This window comes from Gymnoscopelus braueri (genome assembly GCF_963280865.1).
Source record: "Gymnoscopelus braueri genome assembly, chromosome: 3".
Taxonomy (NCBI): Eukaryota; Metazoa; Chordata; class Actinopteri; order Myctophiformes; family Myctophidae; genus Gymnoscopelus; species Gymnoscopelus braueri.
The window spans coordinates 16,607,426-16,629,709 of NC_137612.1; the positions used below are offsets into that span (position 1 = coordinate 16,607,426).

Here is a 22,284-nt window from a genome sequence, read left to right on the forward strand (position 1 = left end):
GAGACTAGAGAGGGCACTGAGGGCAGTGGTTTTCAAAATGAGGTCTGGGGACCCCTGGCGGCCAGGGAGCGCGTTTCATGAGGCCAAACAAGGAGTAGTTTAATCAATGATCATTCATAATTCAGTGATATTTATGGAGTTGGAACAATGTATGTTAAGGAGGGAAGACTAACCAAGCATCTGATAACATCTCCCCTGCTAATCTGATCAGCTGACTCTTCTCTCCCTAATCACCTGATTTCAATCTCACCACCAAATAACTCTTCCCCACCCACTCACCTGTAACAATCTATTCTAGACCATCATAACCCTTTCCTCGCTCACCTGGTTCCAATCACCTTTGATAGAGCACTAGGCCTTCTCCCTTTTCTCCTCTTGCCAATCAGTGAGGTGTATTATTTATTTATACCTTGCATGTCTACCTGCTTTATGCTTTGTATCTTGCATCTCTCCACCACCCCCTTTTCCATGTCTTTCTCCTATCATTTCAGGTTTGTGAAGGGGGGGGGGTCTTCTGTTCTGAGTAGTCCAAAGAAGCTCAAGAGTGTTGGACGCTACACTCATCTCCTTCACTTCTCCCTCTCCTCTCATCCTTCAGCCCCTTCGCTTCAGTTCCTTCACTCGTGTTCCATCTTCTCCCGTTCCTCATCGTCCCACATTCCCCATTCTACCTTCCCCTCACCCCCCATCCCACATCCCTTCTTCCCTTAACTTCTTCCCTCCTTCCATCAATCCTTAATTCCTTTTACAGGTTTCACCTCTTACAATTCAGCATGTTTCAATATCACCACTATGAATCTATCTGATATTATGACATTTGTACAATTTAATTAGATTTAAACCCAAAAAGTTTTATATCACAGTCCAGTAGAACCAAATCATTTGAAATGGGTTTCCATGACAAATGACAATCCATTTGGGGTTCTGTGACATGAAGAAATAGCCCAATATATACAGTTAGAGAAATAGATTAAATGTTGACTGCATGTTTGTTGTCCTTTGGTTATTGGTACTATACTGACGTAGGCAAAACATAACGGACACTACAGAATTAATTTGTAGAATATGGTACCATAGCCTAACTTGACCAATTTAGAATGTAGAAATGTTCATGGAAATCCCATGTGCATGTTGTTTTACTCTGTTAGGCCTATACTCCACATTTCACGCTGGCTGCTGGGAGCAGAGATGACTCATGCCATCTAATTTTATATAATATAGGAACACCATTAGGCACATAAAGCAATGTTTTGAGACTTAAAACAGCTGTGTATTGTTTAAATCATTCAATCTGATATAGTATTTCTTAGAGGAGAGCCGTGGTAGGAGATTGTTCTTGTCTTAGGTCAATTTCCTCCCCATTCTTTAGTCCTGTTATCATGTGTGATGCACATTGATAAGACTTGGGCCCATTCATTTGTGCTTTATTGGCCACTGATGCTTGTAATTAATAAGCGTGGCTGATATCATTGCAGAATGAAAGAAATCAGACTCTAAAGAAGGACAAAGGATTGTAATATTATATTTAATAAATAACATGTGAATTCTCTGAAGATAAAACATATATAAACACAAGAAATAGGAATAAATAAGAATTTGATAGTTTCATTTTTAGCATTTTTTTACAGCTGCACGGACAAAAGGCCAAAATAGCCTACATTGTGTTCAGTGATATGAATTGGCACCGTCTCTTACAGTAGCATTCTTTCTAATTAATTCCCCTTTTTTTTCCAAGAGGCAATGTGTGGAGTGCTTTTTCAGAATGAGGTATGAAATGATGCAGGCTAATAGGAAAAACAAAACAGAGCTGAAGTCTAGTGGACAGAGACTGACCGGAAGGATACAATTATGTCTTTTTTGTAATCCTGAACTTGTGTGGCGTTATTTCTAAACCGCTATCAATGCCACAACGTGAAAGGTTTGCCCCAAAGTGAATCGCCTGGGCCCCCGACCTCCAAGACCCCAGTTATTATTTCCTCTTGCCGATGCGTGCCATCAGTTCTGCATTGGCTGCTGCCTTGGACCTGATGTCCTGGTTCTTGGCCAGGTCTATGAGAACACTGAGGATGCTGGTGGGAACATCAAGGGACAGGGCAAAGCGTGAGCCCTGCTGAGCTCTCTTTGGGACCTGGGAGGATGGGAGGCGTTGGGCTCGTACTTGTCGAAGAAGAGGGTGATACTCTGGAGGGAACAAGGAGCTCAAGACACCACTCCGATTTAGAACGTCAGCAGCCAATATGTCTCTCTGGGTGTCTTTGGCAGGCCTGCCCCTCAGGCCCTGGATAGACCAAGGCAGGAGTAGAGCCAGACACAAACACACACGCATGCCTCTCATGGTCAGATGTCTGTCTGCAGGGGGCAGACAATCGAGGAGACACATTAGTCAATGGCTCAAGGAGTAGAGTTCAAACGTACACAAAATGCATTAAGCTTCATACAACCTTTTCATGACTACACAACATTAGCATTTCTCTTTCCTTGCGAATATCATTAATATTACATTTCAGTCACTCTAACTAAATGCGTATTATGCAGGATTTTCAGATGTTACTTTTAAAATATATCTGTTAGTGACAGGTCATACTGCTATAGCACCACAATTTCAAGAAAGTATCAATAAACTGTCTAACAGAAAAGTAGATTCATATTTTAGTTTCAAATGTCTAGAGCCCAGGTGATCCTGACACTATTTGCTTGCATTTTGGCATCTCTAAGAAAAATGATTGTCAGTTATTTTTCTAAGTGCATGCACCCCCCCCCCCTGCAGAAAGATTTAAAAGACATAATTAATGCTGATTGAACTTACTGAAAGTCACCAATATGGATTGATGGTAACTTGACCAGAAGGCTGCTCTTTGCGTTGTGAAGCAAGGCTGGACAAGGCTTTGTCTTTGCTGACGCTGTCCTCTGATCTTCTCTGTCCTCCAGCTTTGGTCTCCTGCTGTGTGTTGAGTGACCACTGTAGCAAACAGCCTGATGCTCAACTGGACTTCTCTCTGTTTGTCCAAGACTCCCACATCCTCCTTCACGTCACACTAACCATTTCCCGACACTCCTCCTTTTACATCTCTACAGGCCTTTCCCTCCCCCTCTACCCCCACCCATTTCATCTAATTTCCTCTCCATTCATGCTATCTGTTTCTTTGTCTAAAAATAACTTGATGATAATTAGAATATTTAGCCTATTCTGAGGTCGTTCACAACCACGACAACATCTTTTTAGATCAGAAAAATGAATATAATGTGTATTGTGTGATTACAGAGTTACTTTGATATTTTGAAATACATTTATTGAGCAATTATGCCCCAGGTATGAGTCAGCCACTAATAGCCTGAGAAATAAAAGGCACATAGATAAAGGACACATAAGAAGTCATGGTTACCAATAATACTGTACGTCACACAATAATGAGGCAAAGATGCACTTTATTGTAAAATGTGACAAATACAGATTAAGGACTGGCTACTTTAAGCAATTTGAGAATAATTATTAGGAGCTGTACTGCTATAATTTTGATGGTGCTGCAGCTAATAAATCATAATAACGGTTTGTTTCATACACGTTACAATGGTATACGTTGTGTCATTTGTTATTGTCTTGTTTGTAGTTTTGCTTTGATTATTATTTTTTTATTCTAGTGCAATTTACTACCTATTTTAGCTTTTTTTTAATACATAAACAGATAAATAATTTCTGTGTATATCAATTTCTTGAACAGCTTATGTTAGGATTTGAGCAGGAGCAGGAGAGGACAAGGAGGAAGTGGCTGTCAACCCCAGCAGGAAGAAAGAGCAAGACAAACCTTTCCTCATTTCCTGCGTCATTTCTACTCTGGCCCATCAAGTCATGGTGCACATCTAACTAATGATAACCATAACCATGTTTTAACATTACTTGGACAACCTAAACCTGGGTACTGGGCCCTCGGGGGCCCTCGAGGATGAGAAGCCATCTCAGTGACCTCTGAATAACCATTTGACTGGGTTCACATGAACGTCATGCAGCCTTTTTACATCAGCACCCTGCACATGAGTGAGAGATGGTGTAATGTGGAGAAAATACACACTTAACCATATTAACCCTAGCATTCCCTACATCCCTATATTATATTAAAAAAACAATAACAACAACAAAAATCTACATGCTCACAACTGAGCTATATGGGGCTTAAGTGCTTAAGGTAGGAATCGGCCTAAACTAGCGAACTTCTAGACTACAGAAGGCCATTCATGCCCAATGTAATTGACCAACTACTGTAAATAAGTATTGCCCTTGAGGTGGGGCCAAAGACAAATTTCCTGCATCAGTAGGATAATAACGATAGGTTGAATTGAATTGCGTTGTTCTGAACCCCAACAGCACTTTCACTGCCATGAATACAGAATGACGACGTTGTAAGAATGTGTGATGATCTCACACATCATATGATTCAAACTGGATTTCTATATGGCCTATCCTGTTTTGTGCCCGAGATTATGACGTTGGTTCTGGAAATGTACTTACTCATATAATACATAAGATATGTCAAACAAAATGACCTGAGAGAACAATAATCTCACAGGTCTCTTCTGGTGCTTGGAATAGAGAGAATTGATCACTTTATATTCATTACGTTCATTATATATTATTATATCCAGTATACAGTTTGTTATTAAAACAACAATTAAAACAAATTAAAAGAAAATGGAAAATGGAAAATGATTTGTAAGTATGAGATGTATAAATGTGCATTTTTTAATCGCAAGTCACAGATTAAGCTACCAATAATTACAAAGTGTAAAGAAAGAATAGCAAGCTCAGTTAGCACAATGTGAAGATAAGAATCCTGGCATTTCACTTAATACAGAGACTTGTACCTTGGGAAATCATATTGAGAATACCTATACTTGAGAGTGTTCTTATAAGCGAGAATATATTATGCAACGACTACAGCTACAATATGGTTTAGTCTGGCCTTTAGATATAAGTGCTTTATATAATTGTGCAGGATTTCTTTTCTTTTTACTTAATGGTGAAGAGTGGTTTGACACCAAAGGTTTTGAAGTGAAGGATGGCTGGGCTGACTCACATGGAGCAGTCTTTGGCTGCTGTAAGGGGTGTTCAACACATGGGGAGGGGGGTCACGCTTAACGTGGACTCAAGGGATACAAGTTGATGACAAGCGTATGCGTTGATGTGGATTGCAATACCAATTTGTTAATGTTTGTCAAATGCTTCTCTTATTTGGTCCATAGTAGGCATGTAACGATTCACTCAACTAACGATACGATTCGAATCACGATTTTTTAAACACAAAATTATTTTCCAGACAAAATTAATGACCAAAACTTTTTTTAAATTATTTCTCTTTCTTCTCTATTTTATTATTATTTTTTACTAATACTGTGTTTTCTCTTATCCTCTTTTCAATACAGTAGCAAATGACTGAAAACTAATTTTTTTTAATCAATTCTCTTACAAAGATCCTGTATTTTCTTCTCTCTTTTATTACACGGCCTCTGCTTTTTGCATCGCAATACATTTTTAATTAAATCAATTTAAATTGTCACCAGTTTGAATGGATTTACGATAAATCGTTACATGCCTAGTCCATAGCAATAATTATAAATACTAAATATATGGCTAAATATATATCCTGGAATTGTAGAGGCTTGAAAAAAACTTCAGAAAACAAAACAGGTTATAAGTAGACTTAACCTTTTGCAATGGAAAAATCTTTATTAAACACATTTATTGGCAAAAGATTATATTAAAATGAAAAGGATGTGAAGGGGAAGTGTGTTTTCAGCACCAATACTATTCAATACCATTTTAAGTCACTAATCTAATTAAAGACAAGGCTGGTAGGCATTTGATTGTTCAGGGCACCCTTGACATTTCGTCAATGCATGCCTTATGCCACAAACAGTAGCGAATGTTTTTCCTTTTACCAGTTTTACATTCTTCCACCATTTACTGGTGGCTACTTTATATGTCCACTAATTTTTCATTGACACCAGATCTCTTCACCAATCTACAAGCTCACAACATGTCACAGTGTGAGCTTGTAGATCTGCTATTTTCGCAGAATGTTTGCCCAAATAGGGATGCTAGGGTCATGTGGTTAATTGTGCAATGGACAGGTCCTCAGGCATTGATAAATCATACACTAAGAGTAGGGAAGTTATAGCCTATTTAATTTTATTAAAGTGCTGAACCTGAGGGATATTTGGAGGGAATTAAATGCTGTTGATATAAAGTGTTCTGTTTACCCATGTACGTATAAATCCTACTCGCGTATTGATTATTTTTTAATTTCAGCTTATTTGGTTTGTAGAATAGAATTAAGGATTGTGTTCATAATAATATCCTTAAATCAGATCATCAAGCTCCAATCTCAAAGCTTTATGTAGAATTGTAGATATAAGGCTGACAAGAGACCAATCTAAATGTGTTTTCTGCAGAAGTGACTTAAGGACTATGATTTTCAGATGTTTTCTTTGAGACCAACTCATATGAAACAACAGTGTATGTCAGATGGGAAGCTTTTAAAGCCTTTATTAGAGACCAGATTATTAATGTAACAAATTCTAAGGCTAAAGAAGCATGCTAAAAAACGAAATCTCTGAAAAAGGAAATATTCCAAACTAGAAAGTTTATTAAAGGCAGAAACAAACATCTTCTGTTGAAGGTGAAAAACCTGGAAAGATAGTGGTGCATTAAACAGCTACAGAAGATGATCACTTACGTGCAGGACAAAATGGGGGATTTAATCCTGTAACAATAAACAAGGCTTTTAGACTTTTAGAATAAATACAGTATGTAATAAACTGTATATAATTCTGGAGAATATGGCTTATGAATTCCATGTCCATGGCCACCTAATGACGCCTATGTACTTGATACAAGATACATCATGTTCATTATTGGTCATACAATAAGGTCATCCTTATTCTTATCCTATTACATTGTTCTATGTCTCATATATTCTGGTCACGTCATGTGTCCAACACTATAGCCTATAGTATATGTATTCCCTGTGTGTAATAAACTGACAAGTTGACAAGTCTGCCTACTAGGTACAGGATGAAGGCCATAACCTAACATGCCTCACATTATGACATGCATGGTGAGATGAAGACGGACAATGTGGTTAACGGTTTGAAAACGAGAATACAAGTTCTCATCCTTGTGGTCCTGAGTGGTCTCAATAATCTCTGAATTTCAATACAATCTTATTTGTCAGGAAGGACACCAGATACTTACTATACTGATTACTATCACTAACATATAAGGTATCATCCTTATTTTCATCTTGATGTGGAGGTCAATGAGGTAATTGTTTTCTACCAACACTGTACAGTTCAGTAACAATTCCAGGTAAATATTTTTATACAGTAGCTTCCATATCTAAAACTATGACGGTTTTATATCAGAATGTGACTGGTCATGTATGAGTCAGCTGCAACGTCACCAACCTATGTAACAAATGCTGCACTTGCATGAAGCGGTTGCACAACTGCCCATAAAGTAGGAATTGCCCGTAGGCGGGAATTATTCCGCAATAGTATTCATGGATTCTTTCAAATTTCATCTTTTGTGGTTGAACATGTTCTTTGCACTTATGTTTTATTTCCTCAACATACATATATACACACACACACACACACACACACACACACACACGGTAGGTGGACATTGTACTGAACAAATGCAGGGGAAAAGTATATGTTAAAATGACATTGTACACAATTCTCTATTCAAAGCAAAGTAACAGCTTCACAGACACGTGGCTGGCAGTATCATAATGAACAGAAAACAACCTCAAATGTTTATAGTATTTTATTTTTATCGGAATGAGAGCTTCTGTTATGTACAATAGAGGACAGAAACAAAATGTTACAGCAATTTATAAATATATTTCTGCTCCACAATGAATGGTTGTATCCTGTACTGATTGTACCGGGTCCTGACAAACTGCAGATAGACCTTACAAGTTCAAGTGCCTTTGCCCCCCATGCCGCTCAAATCCAGAACCAGGTGTTGACAATAACCACTGTAATACAATCAAGTGGTAAATCTTTGATGATCAATCTTTGCTAATTACAGTGAAACTCTACACAGCTCTCCGTCCCACGGTTGATTACTGTGCCAGGGCGAGACAGGGAGGGGGGGAGGAGGCAAAAGAGAATGGATGGCTCTCTGTGGTGTTGAGCCAATGTGTCCCCGGGCAAGACACTTAACCAGTGGGTGCCGTTAAAATAAAATCATCCACCGTTCCTAACAGTTAGGATGGGTAAATGCAGAAGATGAAAACCTGGTATGTGCAAATGTACGTGGCAATACCTCTACAACAACTAAAGGGGACACAATCTATATTTTTATAGATTCTCAGATCTTCTCCCTTACAGTGACGTGAGAACAAGCGAGCAGGGGGATGGGGGGCTGGAGCAAACATTGGACACTTATGGAGCAACAACTTGAGAGAGAAGTTAAAACCTCAGCCAATACATGGCACTGCGCACCCGGTTGTAGTCAGGAAGCTGCTCGCAAGGGCCTGAGGGAGAGAGGCAAAGGGGTCACGGTTAGACTGCTCACTACTATTGCGTGCAGTGTGATTTCCATTTTATTGGATCGTTTCTTGCCCAATGTTTGAACCAAGTCTGCTCTTCAGGTCAGGTGACATACAATACACAAGACCTTATATTAACTCATTGAGTGCCAGAATTATTTCTGGCTATGTGGTCCCAGTGCCAGAGATTTTTCAATTTATCTTAGATTTTCAAGTAGTCACAGAATATTTATCTCCAGTATAATTGATCCCCTGATGGGTGCCATCACTGAGGGTTGCACTGTGTGGTTTCACAAATGTCAACGATGTCATCGCGACCTTGTTGACATTAATTGTCTGCCAAAAATTCATAGTAAAAAAAAGTGCTCAGGAGCTGAGATACAGCCTTTTTCAGTAATAAGTCAAACAAGAAGTGAATGGACCAGCAAATCTTCAGATAATGATATCTTGGGTTCTAAACTCAGTGGAACAGCACATTATAACTACCTGATAACACTTTACTTAAAGGTCGGGTCTATAATGTATCATAGTCCCATTTATAATGCACTTATAATGCTTCATAACACTCATGTTTAGAATTATGTATAACACGCATGGGAATACAAAAGTAGTCTGCAGTATTCTAAAAAAAAAATCCCCTTGCTGGGTTTCCTGAACATTTTTTTTGTCTACGTGAGTGCACATGCGCTAGGGTGGCATGGTATGGACAAAATGTCATTTACCTCAATATTTATGCCTTATATTCAGTGTGTACATCGTTAAAGTCACAGGTGCATGCATGGTTTTCATATCGTAAATATGAACTTTGGCCAAAATTGTGCGTTTAATCCACGTGGGTTCTTGTTTACTTGCAGCTTGTCGTGGAAGCTTCAACAGAAACGTACTTCCTCTCAAAACGGCGGATTTCAAAAATAAAAGCCACTTGTAAATAGTCAACACTAGTTTTACACATGCGCACCCCTGCTTATATTGAGTTTTGTTACAGAGAACATGGCAAAATACTGTGTGTGTGTGTTTGATCCACTCCTAACAGAACTCACCGACAGCGGCCACAGCCGGACATTTATCATAGATATATTTAGAGCAGACGTCACGGACCAACTTGGGTGTCACAGCCTGAAGAGAGAAATGTGGCACAGAAAAAAGGTGCGTGATGATTATTTTCACAATTGTTTAATCTGTCAATTATCTACAGTATATGCGATTCATTTAGACGATAAAATGACAGTAAAATAAGATTAAGTAAAACATTATGGTCAATGTTCATCACAAGTTATTTGAACCCACAAAGATGGTTTACGTGGCAGTCACAAAACATAACTATTTTAGAAGTCCAAACTCACCTCAATCCGTGCGTCCCACTCTGCCAGTGTAATACGGCGACCGTAATTCAAGACATGTCTTCCAATGTCGTCACAGATCGGTGTTGTTCCTAAAAAAGCGACAAGACTGTTTAGACTTGTGACTTGCAAAAGCCTGCGTGTTTTCTTAAATGGTTGCCATGTACTGTATACAGGGGCCTCTACATAAGTAGGCATGACAGAATAGAGGATTTGATATCAAAAGATATCTCTTCAGGTCCTCCATCATGCTGTATAGTGGATTTGATATCAAAAGATATCTCTTCAGGTCCTCCATCATGCTGTATAAGCATCCTACTGTGAGCCGAGCATGTTTAGCCAGTGTAATAATGACTGTGTTCGCCAACATTACAGCTAACACCACTTGTCCAAAAGGAGGGCCAAGCAGTTACCAAGGTACTGCTCAGTATCAGCCATTACAGGAGGCCGCTCAAATTGGAGGTTTCCTTTATCCATGATTTATGTCTGCTGTGTCTGACAAGTATGTCAACTATATCGTATGTCACAATGTTCTGCTGTCTAGGCACTTTGTAACTGGCTGTTTTCCTATTGTCTGACTGCACTGTCAGTGTTTATGTCCTTTGTGTAAGGCATTCTTGTATTTCTGTTTATGTGGAAATACTTCAAATGTGTGAGTTTAAGACGGATCGTACCATTCAGCTGTCCCACCAAGCTGGCCTTCAGAGCATTCTTGCCTCTGGCAACATCACTCTCCGTCACGGTCGTGCACAAATTCATCCTTCATGTACAGTGGAAGATTAAGTGGTCACACTTCACATCAGAAACCTTGTTATCATCTATAAAATAAGACGCAGAACACATTTTTAAATAGCATATCAGTGTAGTTGTGTGTGTGTGTGTGTTTCTTACCACGCGTTCTGCGACCAGTGCATCATGTCTTCAATGTGCATTCCGTCGCTCACAAAATAGATGCCCAGAAGGCCGGTGTCACCGTAGGATGAATGGAAGGCCTGGAAGCTGTGACACAGGTTGTAGTCCACTGCCATACGGGCCAAACGACTGCTCAGATGCTGCAAGCACAACGCATGCACTTTTAACTTTTAAAGACATCATTAAGGAGTATTGAATATCTGTTACACAATTAATGTTTACCGCAGGTACTTGTTTGCTATCGTGTGGAGAGTTTAGTTTATTACGGATCCCCATTAGTCCTCACCACAGTGAAGACTATTCTTCCTGGGGTCCAAACATTCACACTTTACAATACAATTAAAACATAATACAATGTAATTCTACCATTGCATAGTTAAAAACAAACAAAAAATTATTGAAGATTTTGATCTTCACAAATTTTTAAATATAGTTTATAAATGATTACATAGTATAGCACCTTTTAGTTTGCAAATCAAGAAATTAAACAAAACAAAAATAATTAAAAATTTTTTTTAATAAAATAGTATATACAATTAATCATAATTCAAACATTAAACAACTAACTAAATCTAACTGTTTGACTAATCACGGCTTCCTTCAATTTATTTTTGAAGCTTGATTTATTGTCTATCCTTATTATATGTGGTGGTAGCCCATTCCAATATGTTCCTGCTCTATACATTACTGTTTTTTTAAGTGCATTAGTTCTAGGTATTAAAGCCAAAGTAAATTGACCACCCATAGCCTGTCTTGTGTCATAGCCATGTCTAGTATTGGTGGGTTGTATCTGTGACAACAAATGTGCAGGTTTACCAGTATGATAGATGTTAAATAAAAATGTCACAAGACTACAAGCCAACCTTTGATCCACTCTCATCCAAGACAGTGCAGCATGCATCCACTCAACACTACTCCTCCCAGAGCAGCGCAGAGCGAGACGTGCTGCCCTGTTCTGAGTGAGCTGAAGTTTGTCCAAATCCTTTTTTGAAGCACTGGACCAAACCGTTGGGCAATAATCAAGACTGGACAAAACTAGTGATTGTAACACTGTTGAACCAGTCAACAGATGTACTCCTCTTCTTATCATTGAAATGTTACTACTCATTGTATTCACCATTTTGTTAATTTGCATCGTCCAAGACAGTGTTTCATCAATAATCACGGCCAACAATTTTGCCTCTTTAACCTGTTCAATAACAGCACCTTGTAAAACAAGACTTAGTTCAGGATTAGATCTCAGCATATATCTAGAACCCAGCATAATACTCTTTGTACTAGCTGGGTGGGGTTTACAGAACGTTCATTATCAATACATTTAGTTGTGGATGGCTCAAATGCCCACCCAATGTTCTGTCCATGAGTGGTTTAGGTTTTCATCAGTTATCATGAACAGAGATCTACAACAACCGTCACTCAAGAAAACACTCAGCCTTGAGTGGGCAAAGCTTGAATGGAAAACTAAAGTAATTACATATAAAATAGTAAGTAAGCTTTCCTGATCAGCATTAACTGAAAGAAGGGGTGTATCTGGTTATTATTCAATTCTCCTAACCTTTCCGCCACCGTAGGTGATGTCATAACTGCCGATGATGGAGTTGGCCACCATGAGCGGCACAATGTCCGGGCTTGACGTACTAGCTCCCTCCACAGCGATGGCGATGTGCGCCAGGGGCATACCGTCATCACGCATACGGACCTGAGAATCACAATACATTAACAATCTGCAGTTCTGTGACAAAAATACCCCCCTCTGACATTCTGCATTACGCTCATCATCTCATTCTCTCACACACACACACACACATCTCACCTCACTGCCTGTAAAACGGCAGGGGGACAGCACAGGGACGGCATCATCCTGATACTCGAAAGAGACACTACTGAAGTGAGTCTTGGCCAAGCTGACCAGCTCGTCATGGTTCACACCTGCACAGACAAACACATGCGCATTAAAGTTAATTGAAAAACTGACATCCACAGGCTGCCAGATACAAGACACTAAAGGTGGCATTAAAAAATGCCACAAAAAACAACCCTCCCGAGTATCGGGGGGGCGTGTCTACCCCAGCCTAGATCGGGGCAAATCTCGGTGTGAGGGTTCAAAGATCCAATCTGAACCCTCCCGAGTTGCTCACAGGACGGTCGGGGCCACTCCGATCATTTTCAAAATGTTTTGATATTTATCTGGATTGCTATTGTATGGAACACCTGGCGCGGGTCGGACCGAGAGAAATACGGCCGCTGTTCCAACGCCGCAATGCCACGCGCGCGCACACACACACACACACACACACACACCGACACACCGACACACACACACACACACACACACACAGGTTGTTCATGTAGGATGGACAATCAGGTGCAGCTGCGGTGGATCCATTTTTTATATTAAAATAAATTATTTTGATAATGATTTTATTATTTTCATTTTACAATATGGACTGACAGTCCTATAGGCTATTATAGCTATAATGTCCATAGAGAATATATGCCCACCTGAAAGATGCTTAATAAACTTTATAACTTGCCTGGTACCATTCCATGCTTCATCTTGCAGTCTAAAATTATATTCCTTGGCTTGCAAACAGCCAAAACTTGTGTAGCCGATGAAACACAACGGCTTTGCAGTTTGCATTGATGACACCAAAGAAACTCATTATGAAGTGCGTTTGGAAAAACAGCACTGAGCGCACTGGCCAATACAAACTAATAGGCGAGTGCGCTCTGGTGCGCAATTTCCGAACGCACATTGCTGTCCAATGTGTCCATATTCATCTTTACATGCCCTGTTTTCAGCACTGTCACATATCTTTTATACATATATTTTATACTCTTTATACTTTTGGATAGTGTCATTTCTCTTGTTAACTAGCAGATTAATGTTTAGCGATCTAAAGCAGTCTGTCTCTTCATAAGTAGCAGCTGCAATCCATCCAGTAACGACCCAATTTATGCTTCGACGTACAACGGTCAGTGCATGGTGGGAAAAGTACTCAGATATTTTACCTAAGTAAAAGTATCAATACTGCAATATAGAAATACTCCGTTACAAATACAAGTCCGGAATTCAAAATGTACTTGAGTAAAAGCACAAAAGTATTAGTATCAAAATGTACTTAAAGTTCCAAAAGTAAAAGTACTAATGTTTGAAAATAGCAGATCTACAAGCTCACAATGTGTTGCGATGCGATGCATTGTGAGCTTGTAGATTGGCTATTTTCAAATAGCCTAAGTAGGCCTATAAAATTGGGCTAAAAGTGGTTAATGTATGTTTTATAATATAATAATTGATAATAGCAAAGTAATAGTAACTAAAGTTTTCAAATAATTGTAGTGGAGTAAAAGTACAATATTTGCCGTTGGGGTGTAGTGGAGTAGAAGTAATACAATAGCACAGAAAATTGGCAATACTCCAGTAAAGTAAAAATACATAAAAATTGTACTTAAGTACAGTACTTGAGTACATGTACTTAGTTACTTTACACCACTGACAACGGTGTTGCGCCCCGAATATATTCAATCTGCGCTGCAGTGTGAGCTTGTGGATCTGCAAAGCGATCCTGATGAATCATGCTTAATAATGTGACGTTGTAGCCTACGTCTGGCATTGGATTTGGCAGAAGGGGTAGGCTATAATGAGAATAAAAGTACAATTATTGAATGATTATAATGAGGACGTAAGCTTTGCTACATGGTCAGTCTTGGAAGGGGGGAAACCGCTCGTTTACGGTTTATTATGCCACCTAATAGCTTACATTTTGATAGATTCTCTGTGAGTATCACAAATGTATGCCAAATATAAGGCGTTCTGTCTTGACTCTTGGAGTTCCAGTACATTTTTTAACTATCCATTTCTTAAATTAGCCTTTCATTATGTTCTGGCCCACCATCTAATGCTTTAGAAAAAAAAAACTTTCATGTTGGTGCACCCTTCATAGTTCTTAAATCCATGAATTTCGCAAGATGTTGCAAGGGAACTCTCTCTGTGCCAGCCAGGATTATTTTTCGTCGCACAATGGTTTCGAGTGGTTAACATTATGCGATATACAAGACCACAAGTAGCCTACCGCGAATGAGACGCGGTGTATGTGTGTGTGTGTGGCGGCGCAGCAGCAGCGCTGCTCAGGAGCGGGAAGTCGGGAAAAAAAGCAGAATTGACATATGAAAATGTACGGATTGTAATGTGTAACTTTATTTAATATCAAAATAATATAGGCTACGGATATAATATCTTATATAATTATAATGATTAATAATTAATAATAAAAAAATATATATATATATTTTTCTATTTATTATTGCTGTGCAAGCCCGAGAATCTGGATAGAATCTTGTAGTGTGAGATGCCCCCGATTTTGTGTAGTGTGTGCATGTTTAAGATAATCTGATAAGAGAATCTTGAAAGATTATCTTGCAGTGTGTGATGATACCAGATTTCAAAATCGTTTTATACTGAAAAAGTCTTGTAGTGTAAGGCCAGCTTAAGGATATGGATCATACATTTTATTACGGGCCGAGCACTGGACCAGTACGAAGACCTATTGAAATGCAAGGACTCATTTATTATTAGGGCCAAAGCACTGGACCAGTGCGAAGACCAATTTAAATGCAAGAAATTATACATGTTTGCACATATCAAATCACATTTGTGAGGGCCTGAATGTGCTTAAAAAGTTGTGCAACTTTGAAAAAAGTATCTATGATGATCTAAAAAGGAAGGCAAAATGGCTTAACAGCGCCCCCTACAGAATTTCTAAGTTGAAGCCCCACATTATGGCTTCACCTTCTGTACTGTATATGTACAAAATTCAGTACACACATTTATCATGTCCAACTTTAAGAAAAAGCCTCTTGGAGCCATGACCAAATCTCAAAAGGAAGTCAGCCATCTAAAATCTATTACGCCATTTGTAAGGGGTCGTACTTTAACTAAGTCCTCCTAGGAGGATAATCAGATCCAACTCAAACTCCTTGCTCCTTGTCCTTGGAGCAGGAATAAGACCTGGCATGACCATCATAATGGCAGACCGACTTAAACTTCCGGTTCAAGTGAGGATAGAGGAGCAAGGAAATATCAGGCAAGAGAACTTATTTAGCTCAACTTAGCAGTTAAGTACAACTGGACTGGACTTGATACAAAGTTGCCGTGTGCACACCATGCATCACGTTTACAGCAGTCAGCAGGAAATTCAACTGAAATAAAAACGTTATTAGGCAGTTGCTATGTTTGTGATTTGATTCATGATTTTGAGTCACGTTACAGGACCCGCTAGTCTTAAGAGCAGTATTGATCATCTCATTACCGATTTTCCGGTTTCAAGTCATTTGGAACTAGGTCCTTAACTCTTTCATTGCCACACTTATTTCAGACTGTGTCGTCCCAGTGCCACGAAAAATTTGCATTTTTCCTCCGTTTAATTTTTTACATTGAAGTGAATGGAGCAGCAATTTTTTGGATAGCGTTATCTCCTAGTTCCTTTGAGATAAAAAAAAAAGAGACCAAAAAATAAAAATTGTTTTTTTTTGTTTGTTTTTTATAAAAATAAATAAAAAAAACGTCATTTCCGTCCGTGGCCATGATAGCATCGGACAGGAATTCCCGTTTTGGGCAATGAAAGAGTTAAAAGAACCTCGACACCCATCCCTACAAGACAGACACTAGCATTGGACGGCCGGCAGGACCAGTTCCTACCTCCAGCAGCAGCCAGCACCATGCGGGGAGCCTTGTAGTGGCTGTTGATGTACTCCACCAGATCCTGACGGCTCAGATTCCTAGGTGGAAATCAAAACAAATATATTACTATCCTTTTACTCACGCTGGCGATAGAGACATCAACATGTTTTAGAGCGACTGCCAATGATTAAAATAATCAAATATAAAATGATTAATGATCTATTATATATGACAAGATGTGTTGATGCCATGTTGGCGTTAGAGCCAGCATCAGCAGCATCTTTAACTATTTTCCCCTTAATGGATTTGGATTCTGCTTTTGTTTACATTTTGTGAACGCCATTGTGCTGTTAATAAGTCATGGACGTTTAAATATTGCAGGTACATCAACCTTTTCTCCCATTTTTGTCTAGACTTTTCAACCAATCCACACTTTAAAATGCATTAATGATAACAAGCAGTGTTCCAAGTCTCTGCATGTTGATTTATTTCATACCTTAGTGAACTGAACTGAATCCAAAGACGTCCTCGAAAATCAAACAAAGTACAGTATGCTTTGGAAAATAGTTGGCAGTCATGCCAAGTATACTGTGAGTCATAGAGTCAATGGGCTAAAGACGCCAGAATGGTCCTTTAATGTAAAGTCAAGTCTTTTGTCTTGCTGAAAGCACTTTTGAGTGCGAGCGTTGATCGATCACACCGAGTGAGTGGGAGTATCTGGTGTGATCGATCATCTGTCTATCTATTATCTACTGTATCTATCCATCTATGTATCTAGCCATATAACTGTCTACTGTATATACACACACATACACTACCTTGCGTTGTTGGAGGGTCCTAGGACACTGTGTCCCAGAGGGGTGCCCTGGAAGGCTGTGGCATGCAGCAGGTCCAGGCACACCTCCTGCAGGTTGCCTTCAACCTCCTCTAGCTCCCGCAAGACCACACCCCTCTGCTGCTCAATGTCTGCCTCGCTCAGCGAACTGCTCTGCACAACCTCTGACAGCAGCTCCACGGCTACGAACGCACAACAAGGGGAGGGGACAAAGACAGGACCTATAAATACACAGAATCTCGGCATATCTGTCCCTGAGACAGATTGACTTCAAACATGCCGTGTGTATCGAGGTCCCCTGGATGTGATGTGTCCCTGGAAGTTGGAGGTCGGGTCGGTATATCCACAAATCTTTATGCATCCAGCCGTCTGTGTCCCTTTTATGCCCATCAACGACGTCATAGTACTGACATACTCAAATCAAACTTTATTTGTGAAGCACATTTATGACAACCATGGTTGACCAAAGTGCTGTTAGGTTCAAAATCAACAGCAGAAACTATGCTAATGAGCACTGCACTAAGCATCCTGACAACAGGTACTCTTGACAATGGGTACAACAGGTATTGCATAACCGGAGGTGCATGCATTCCCAACGGGAATAATAATGGAGATATTAATAGATTATCAACATACTATATATTATTTTCCAGCCCTAATGTTTTGCATGCGTGTCTGTTAGTGTAGCACCAATGAATGGAGTACAGAAGAATTACAGTAGTAGGAATATGATTGTTGTATTACACTGTGTCTTGTACTATAGTATTTTGTTTTATAGTATGGCAGATGTGTCGTCTTCTTTTGTGGCAATGTAGTACATCTGACAATGGAAAGAGGAATTTCCCCTCTGGGATAATAAAGTCCTCATCATCATAAATGTGCAGAAGGTTAAATCTTCATGTCGTTCTACACTAGATAGGTAATCTTCTCACCTTTGGGCAGGTCTTTGGCCAGGGTCTTCATGTAGTAGGCAGTGTGCTCCCGGGAGGTGTAGGCACTCAAGTGAGCACCCATGGACTCCACCTCCTTCTCCAGGGCGGACTGGGGGTAATTCTTGGTACCCTAGAAAGGCAAGACATTGATACAGAAATTACAGAACGGAAGGAATGACATGGATATAGAAGGAAAATGCAGTGTTAAAGCGCCTTTTATTTATGTTTTAAATGTACCAGTGATGTTGTTAGGTTTTCAATATAGTGGGTCCTGGGACCCATGCATGGTCATTTGCATTTGTTTGCATTTTGTTTTTATTTAAAAATAAAAAATAAAGTAGTTTAACTTGTGTGTGATGTTATCCTATATTCATATATGATGAAATGTATCTGAAATTAAGATCTGAAAACTTTATTATCATGACAAACAAAATACTAATAAAATAAACGACGTCCTCAGAATGGGCCTTTGAGGCGGTGACTACACAGGACAGTAAGAATGATCAGTTCTGTGCAACAGTAAGGCAATGTGTTACCTTATTTGACAAATCTATGCAGTTTCCTGTCATTTCTGACCATTAGATTTAACAAAAATGTAAACATATTCTGCATCCCATGACTGGATAGTAAGTTTAATGCATCCCTACAGATTTTAAGACACAGGACGAGTCACCAAGGAACAAGTTGTGACTAGGACATATCTAGACTAGGACAGCTGTTTGTAAGTATGTTAAGATATCTACCTTAAAAGCCATGTGCTCCAGAAAGAAACCGGCTCCATTGTTCCTCTCACTCTCATAGCGACTGCCAGCACTGATCCACAGTCCAACCTGAAACAGAGTGGAAGGCGTTATGAGTTAACACATGCATTCAATATTAACTGTACATCCATGATCCATCACATGAAACTGACCCACACCAACACCTACAGACATGATAGCAAAGCATTTTCAATGCTCTCCATAGCCTTACCTCTTATTTGAGGTAGGGCTGACACGATCATGGAATTTTAATTGATGATTAATTACCACACAAATAGTTGTGAGTAACGATTTAATTGTGTTTTTGGCATTGCACATTGGAAGATATAAATAAAAATTTTAGGCAAGAAATAACTTGCATGTTTAATTATTATTTTTTAAATAGATAAGATCTACAAGCACTTTTTATGTAAATGTTTGAATATTTTTCAACAGAGACGCACTTTGAGATGCGAAAGAATTCATCTCAAATAATTGCTATCAGCTGATTATGAAATAATTGTGACAGGCCTAATTTGGAGGTCTACAGTATGTTTTAATGGTTTTGGCATATATAAGCTGTAGTTCTTACCGTGCAGGTGCCATGTCCGGTCTCCTCGGAGGCGATCCTCAAGCCATTGTCCAGGGCAGTGAGGCGGGTTTCTGGAGCTCCTACCAGGCTCTGGGCATAGCTAACTGATCCTTGTCCGCGCCTCAAAGACAGGAGGATGGGCTGAAGTCAGAAATACACAGGCCAAAGGTTAATACACACGATACCTCCCTCGGTCCATTTGGGTCAGTGAAGTGAGGTTCAAATTGTTAATAATTGCGCCGCAATTATGGTGAACAAGTGGCCTTGCACGACACATAGTCACTGATGCGAGCGTCATTTGACGCTTTCTATGTGTCAGGGCCTTTGGGTTAATAATGAGGGTTTCTTAATCTCTAATCTACACCAGCAACTTCAAAACATGATACCTTTGCCTGGTGTGATGTCCATAGGAAGAGTGGATGACCACAGGCCACCATTATCAAAGCAGCTACATGGAAAATGAATACATAGGCCTCTGAGCAGCTTTAATTACGTAATGTAATTTGTTAAAAAATACATCCCCAGCTACTTCTACGTTTAACAGACATCATAACTTCCGCACTCCATAATCAATAAAGCAAAAACTGCCTTTTTTCTCTCTAATGAATACAGTGGTTCTCAAAGTGGGGTCAGGGGACCCCAAGCGGTCCTTGGGGTGTTCCAGGGGGTCCCCAGCTAAATTAGGGGCAGTTTAACCATTTAAGGCCTATTTCAGAAATAGTGAAAATAGCATAGTTACAAGCTCACAGTCACAATGTGTGATAGGACACAAAATAGGGACGGCAGGCTGAAAGTGATTACTTTCACTATTATATCTCCAGCTAAAAGGTAATCCAATGAGAGAATATAGTATACTGTAAGAAAGACTATATTCAGATCATAGGTTTCGCTCTCCTCACCTACAGTACAGACAGTTGTAGAATGATGTACTTGACAAACAATACGAGTGAACAAAAATCTTTTTCAGTTCTGTTTTGATGGTCCAAGGCAGGCAGGCAACTTGTTATTTTCAAATGGGGGTCCGTGGCTCAGTGTGTATTAGCCCTGAAACATGACTGTCATACCATGACAGTCATGGTGCTGAGTCCCCCTGGTCTAAAGTTGTGTTCGATTTTTTCACATTGCCATCTCTCACATAAACATAAACGTTCAGATTTCAAATATAAAGTGCTTACCACCGAGCCACGGATGTTACAAGGCGATGCGGACCGCGATGAGTACCCGTATCTCCCGTATTGTTCAATAAAAAGCATTTTAATCCCATCGCCGGCCATTTTCTTTTTTTGTTTATTTTTGTTTTGTAATGTATCAGAGTGCAATACACCTCCCAACCATTAGTGTCGCATGGTTGAAAGTATCGGAGACAATTTGGAGAAAATGGCCGGCGATGGGATTAAAATGCTTTTTATTGAACAATACGGGAGATACGGGTACTCATCACGGTCCGCATCGCCTTGTAACATCCGTGGCTCGGTGGTAAGCACTTTATATTTGAAATCTGAACGTTTATGTTTATGTGAGAGATGGCAATGTGAAAAAATCGAACACAACTTTAGACCAGGGGGACTCGGCACCATGACGCTTGTATACAAGCGTCATGTGAACCATGGCTAAGTGTGTATCAACTTTACAAGAAAATGTTTGAGAATCACAGATCATTTCAGACCTCCCATAGTTTAACAAGTCCTCCCATTTGCCAGAAAAGTAGTCGCACCTTGAAATGACATTTCACACGTCCACACTATCATTTCATAAGGCTGTGTATTTAAATGAGAAAGTCACGTTATGATTAACGAGTGCTGTAGAAATCTCGAAACTTGAACTACAGTTTCTGTTACTCTCGACATCTGTTAGACACAAGAAGTCACCTAGATGGAGTTGGCTAGATAGCGTTAGCTAAGGTGTGAGAGAGTGGGAGGGCAGATGAGGACAACTGACAAAGGTTGGCGTTAACAAACATGATAATGAGATGACCCCGATTAAAGCAATGGCCTGCTGGTCTGCATATCGCACACAAAAAGGGTATTCTACATGTCAAGTGACTCAGACAAGAGCAAAACCCCTTCCTTCACAGTTGACCTTGTGTTGGCTACCGGCTAACAAGCTGATGCTAACAACCCGGCTCGCAAAGCACTGGTGTGATGCTAGACGGCTAGGCTAGCAGCTAAAGACTTTAGCAAAGCGGTTCCGTCTACTTCGATAAACCTTTTTATAGAGCGTTTTCCTGAACCAAACACCGACCAAAATCATGTAACAAAAGGCACGCGTTGTTATTTTCTTAACTTACGTGGCGGCTTTTGTTGAGGGTTCGACCCAGAGTGCTACCGACTCGGCACACGGACGTCGCCATTTCTACTGTCTGGCTGGAAGAGCGGTCCTGTCAGAGTCACGTGGTCCTGGCTGAGCAGCAGTAGAGCTGGATCTGTGACGCGTTGATGACTCGTTGATGACGCAGCAGGGTTTATAAAAGAGATCTGATTTGTGTTTTTTTGCTGTGGAATCCACAGCAAAGAATACTTTTACTTAAGTAAAAAAAATTGAGAACCTCTTCTATCCACAGTGTGGATGGACAGTGTTGGAAGAAGAAAAACAACTCATTTTTAAACAAAGATGATATTGGTTGTACATTCTTACACCTATGCTATCAATTCACATGGTTCGTTTTTTGTAATGCTTTTAAAAATTATAAAAAAAACTATGT

At 39.7% G+C, this 22,284-nt stretch overlaps 1 protein-coding gene across 1 annotated transcript; it reads right to left on the minus strand.

Annotated features, from left to right (window-relative positions):
• Positions 1–7,806: 7,806 nt before the first annotated feature.
• LOC308082266 (cytochrome b-c1 complex subunit 1, mitochondrial-like) lies at positions 7,807–21,963 on the minus strand. The gene is made up of 13 exons (XM_080423963.1): positions 21,871–21,963; positions 19,584–19,724; positions 18,995–19,081; positions 18,252–18,381; positions 17,303–17,501; positions 16,503–16,582; positions 12,618–12,733; positions 12,360–12,503; positions 10,784–10,944; positions 10,567–10,652; positions 9,896–9,984; positions 9,593–9,668; positions 7,807–8,537 (listed from the first exon to the last, which is right to left on the minus strand). Exons 1-13 carry the CDS (start codon positions 21,931–21,933, stop codon positions 8,473–8,475), a joined length of 1,437 nt encoding a protein of 478 aa, XP_080280089.1. The 5' UTR covers positions 21,934–21,963; the 3' UTR covers positions 7,807–8,472.
• Between the last annotated feature and the right edge of the window lie 321 nt (positions 21,964–22,284).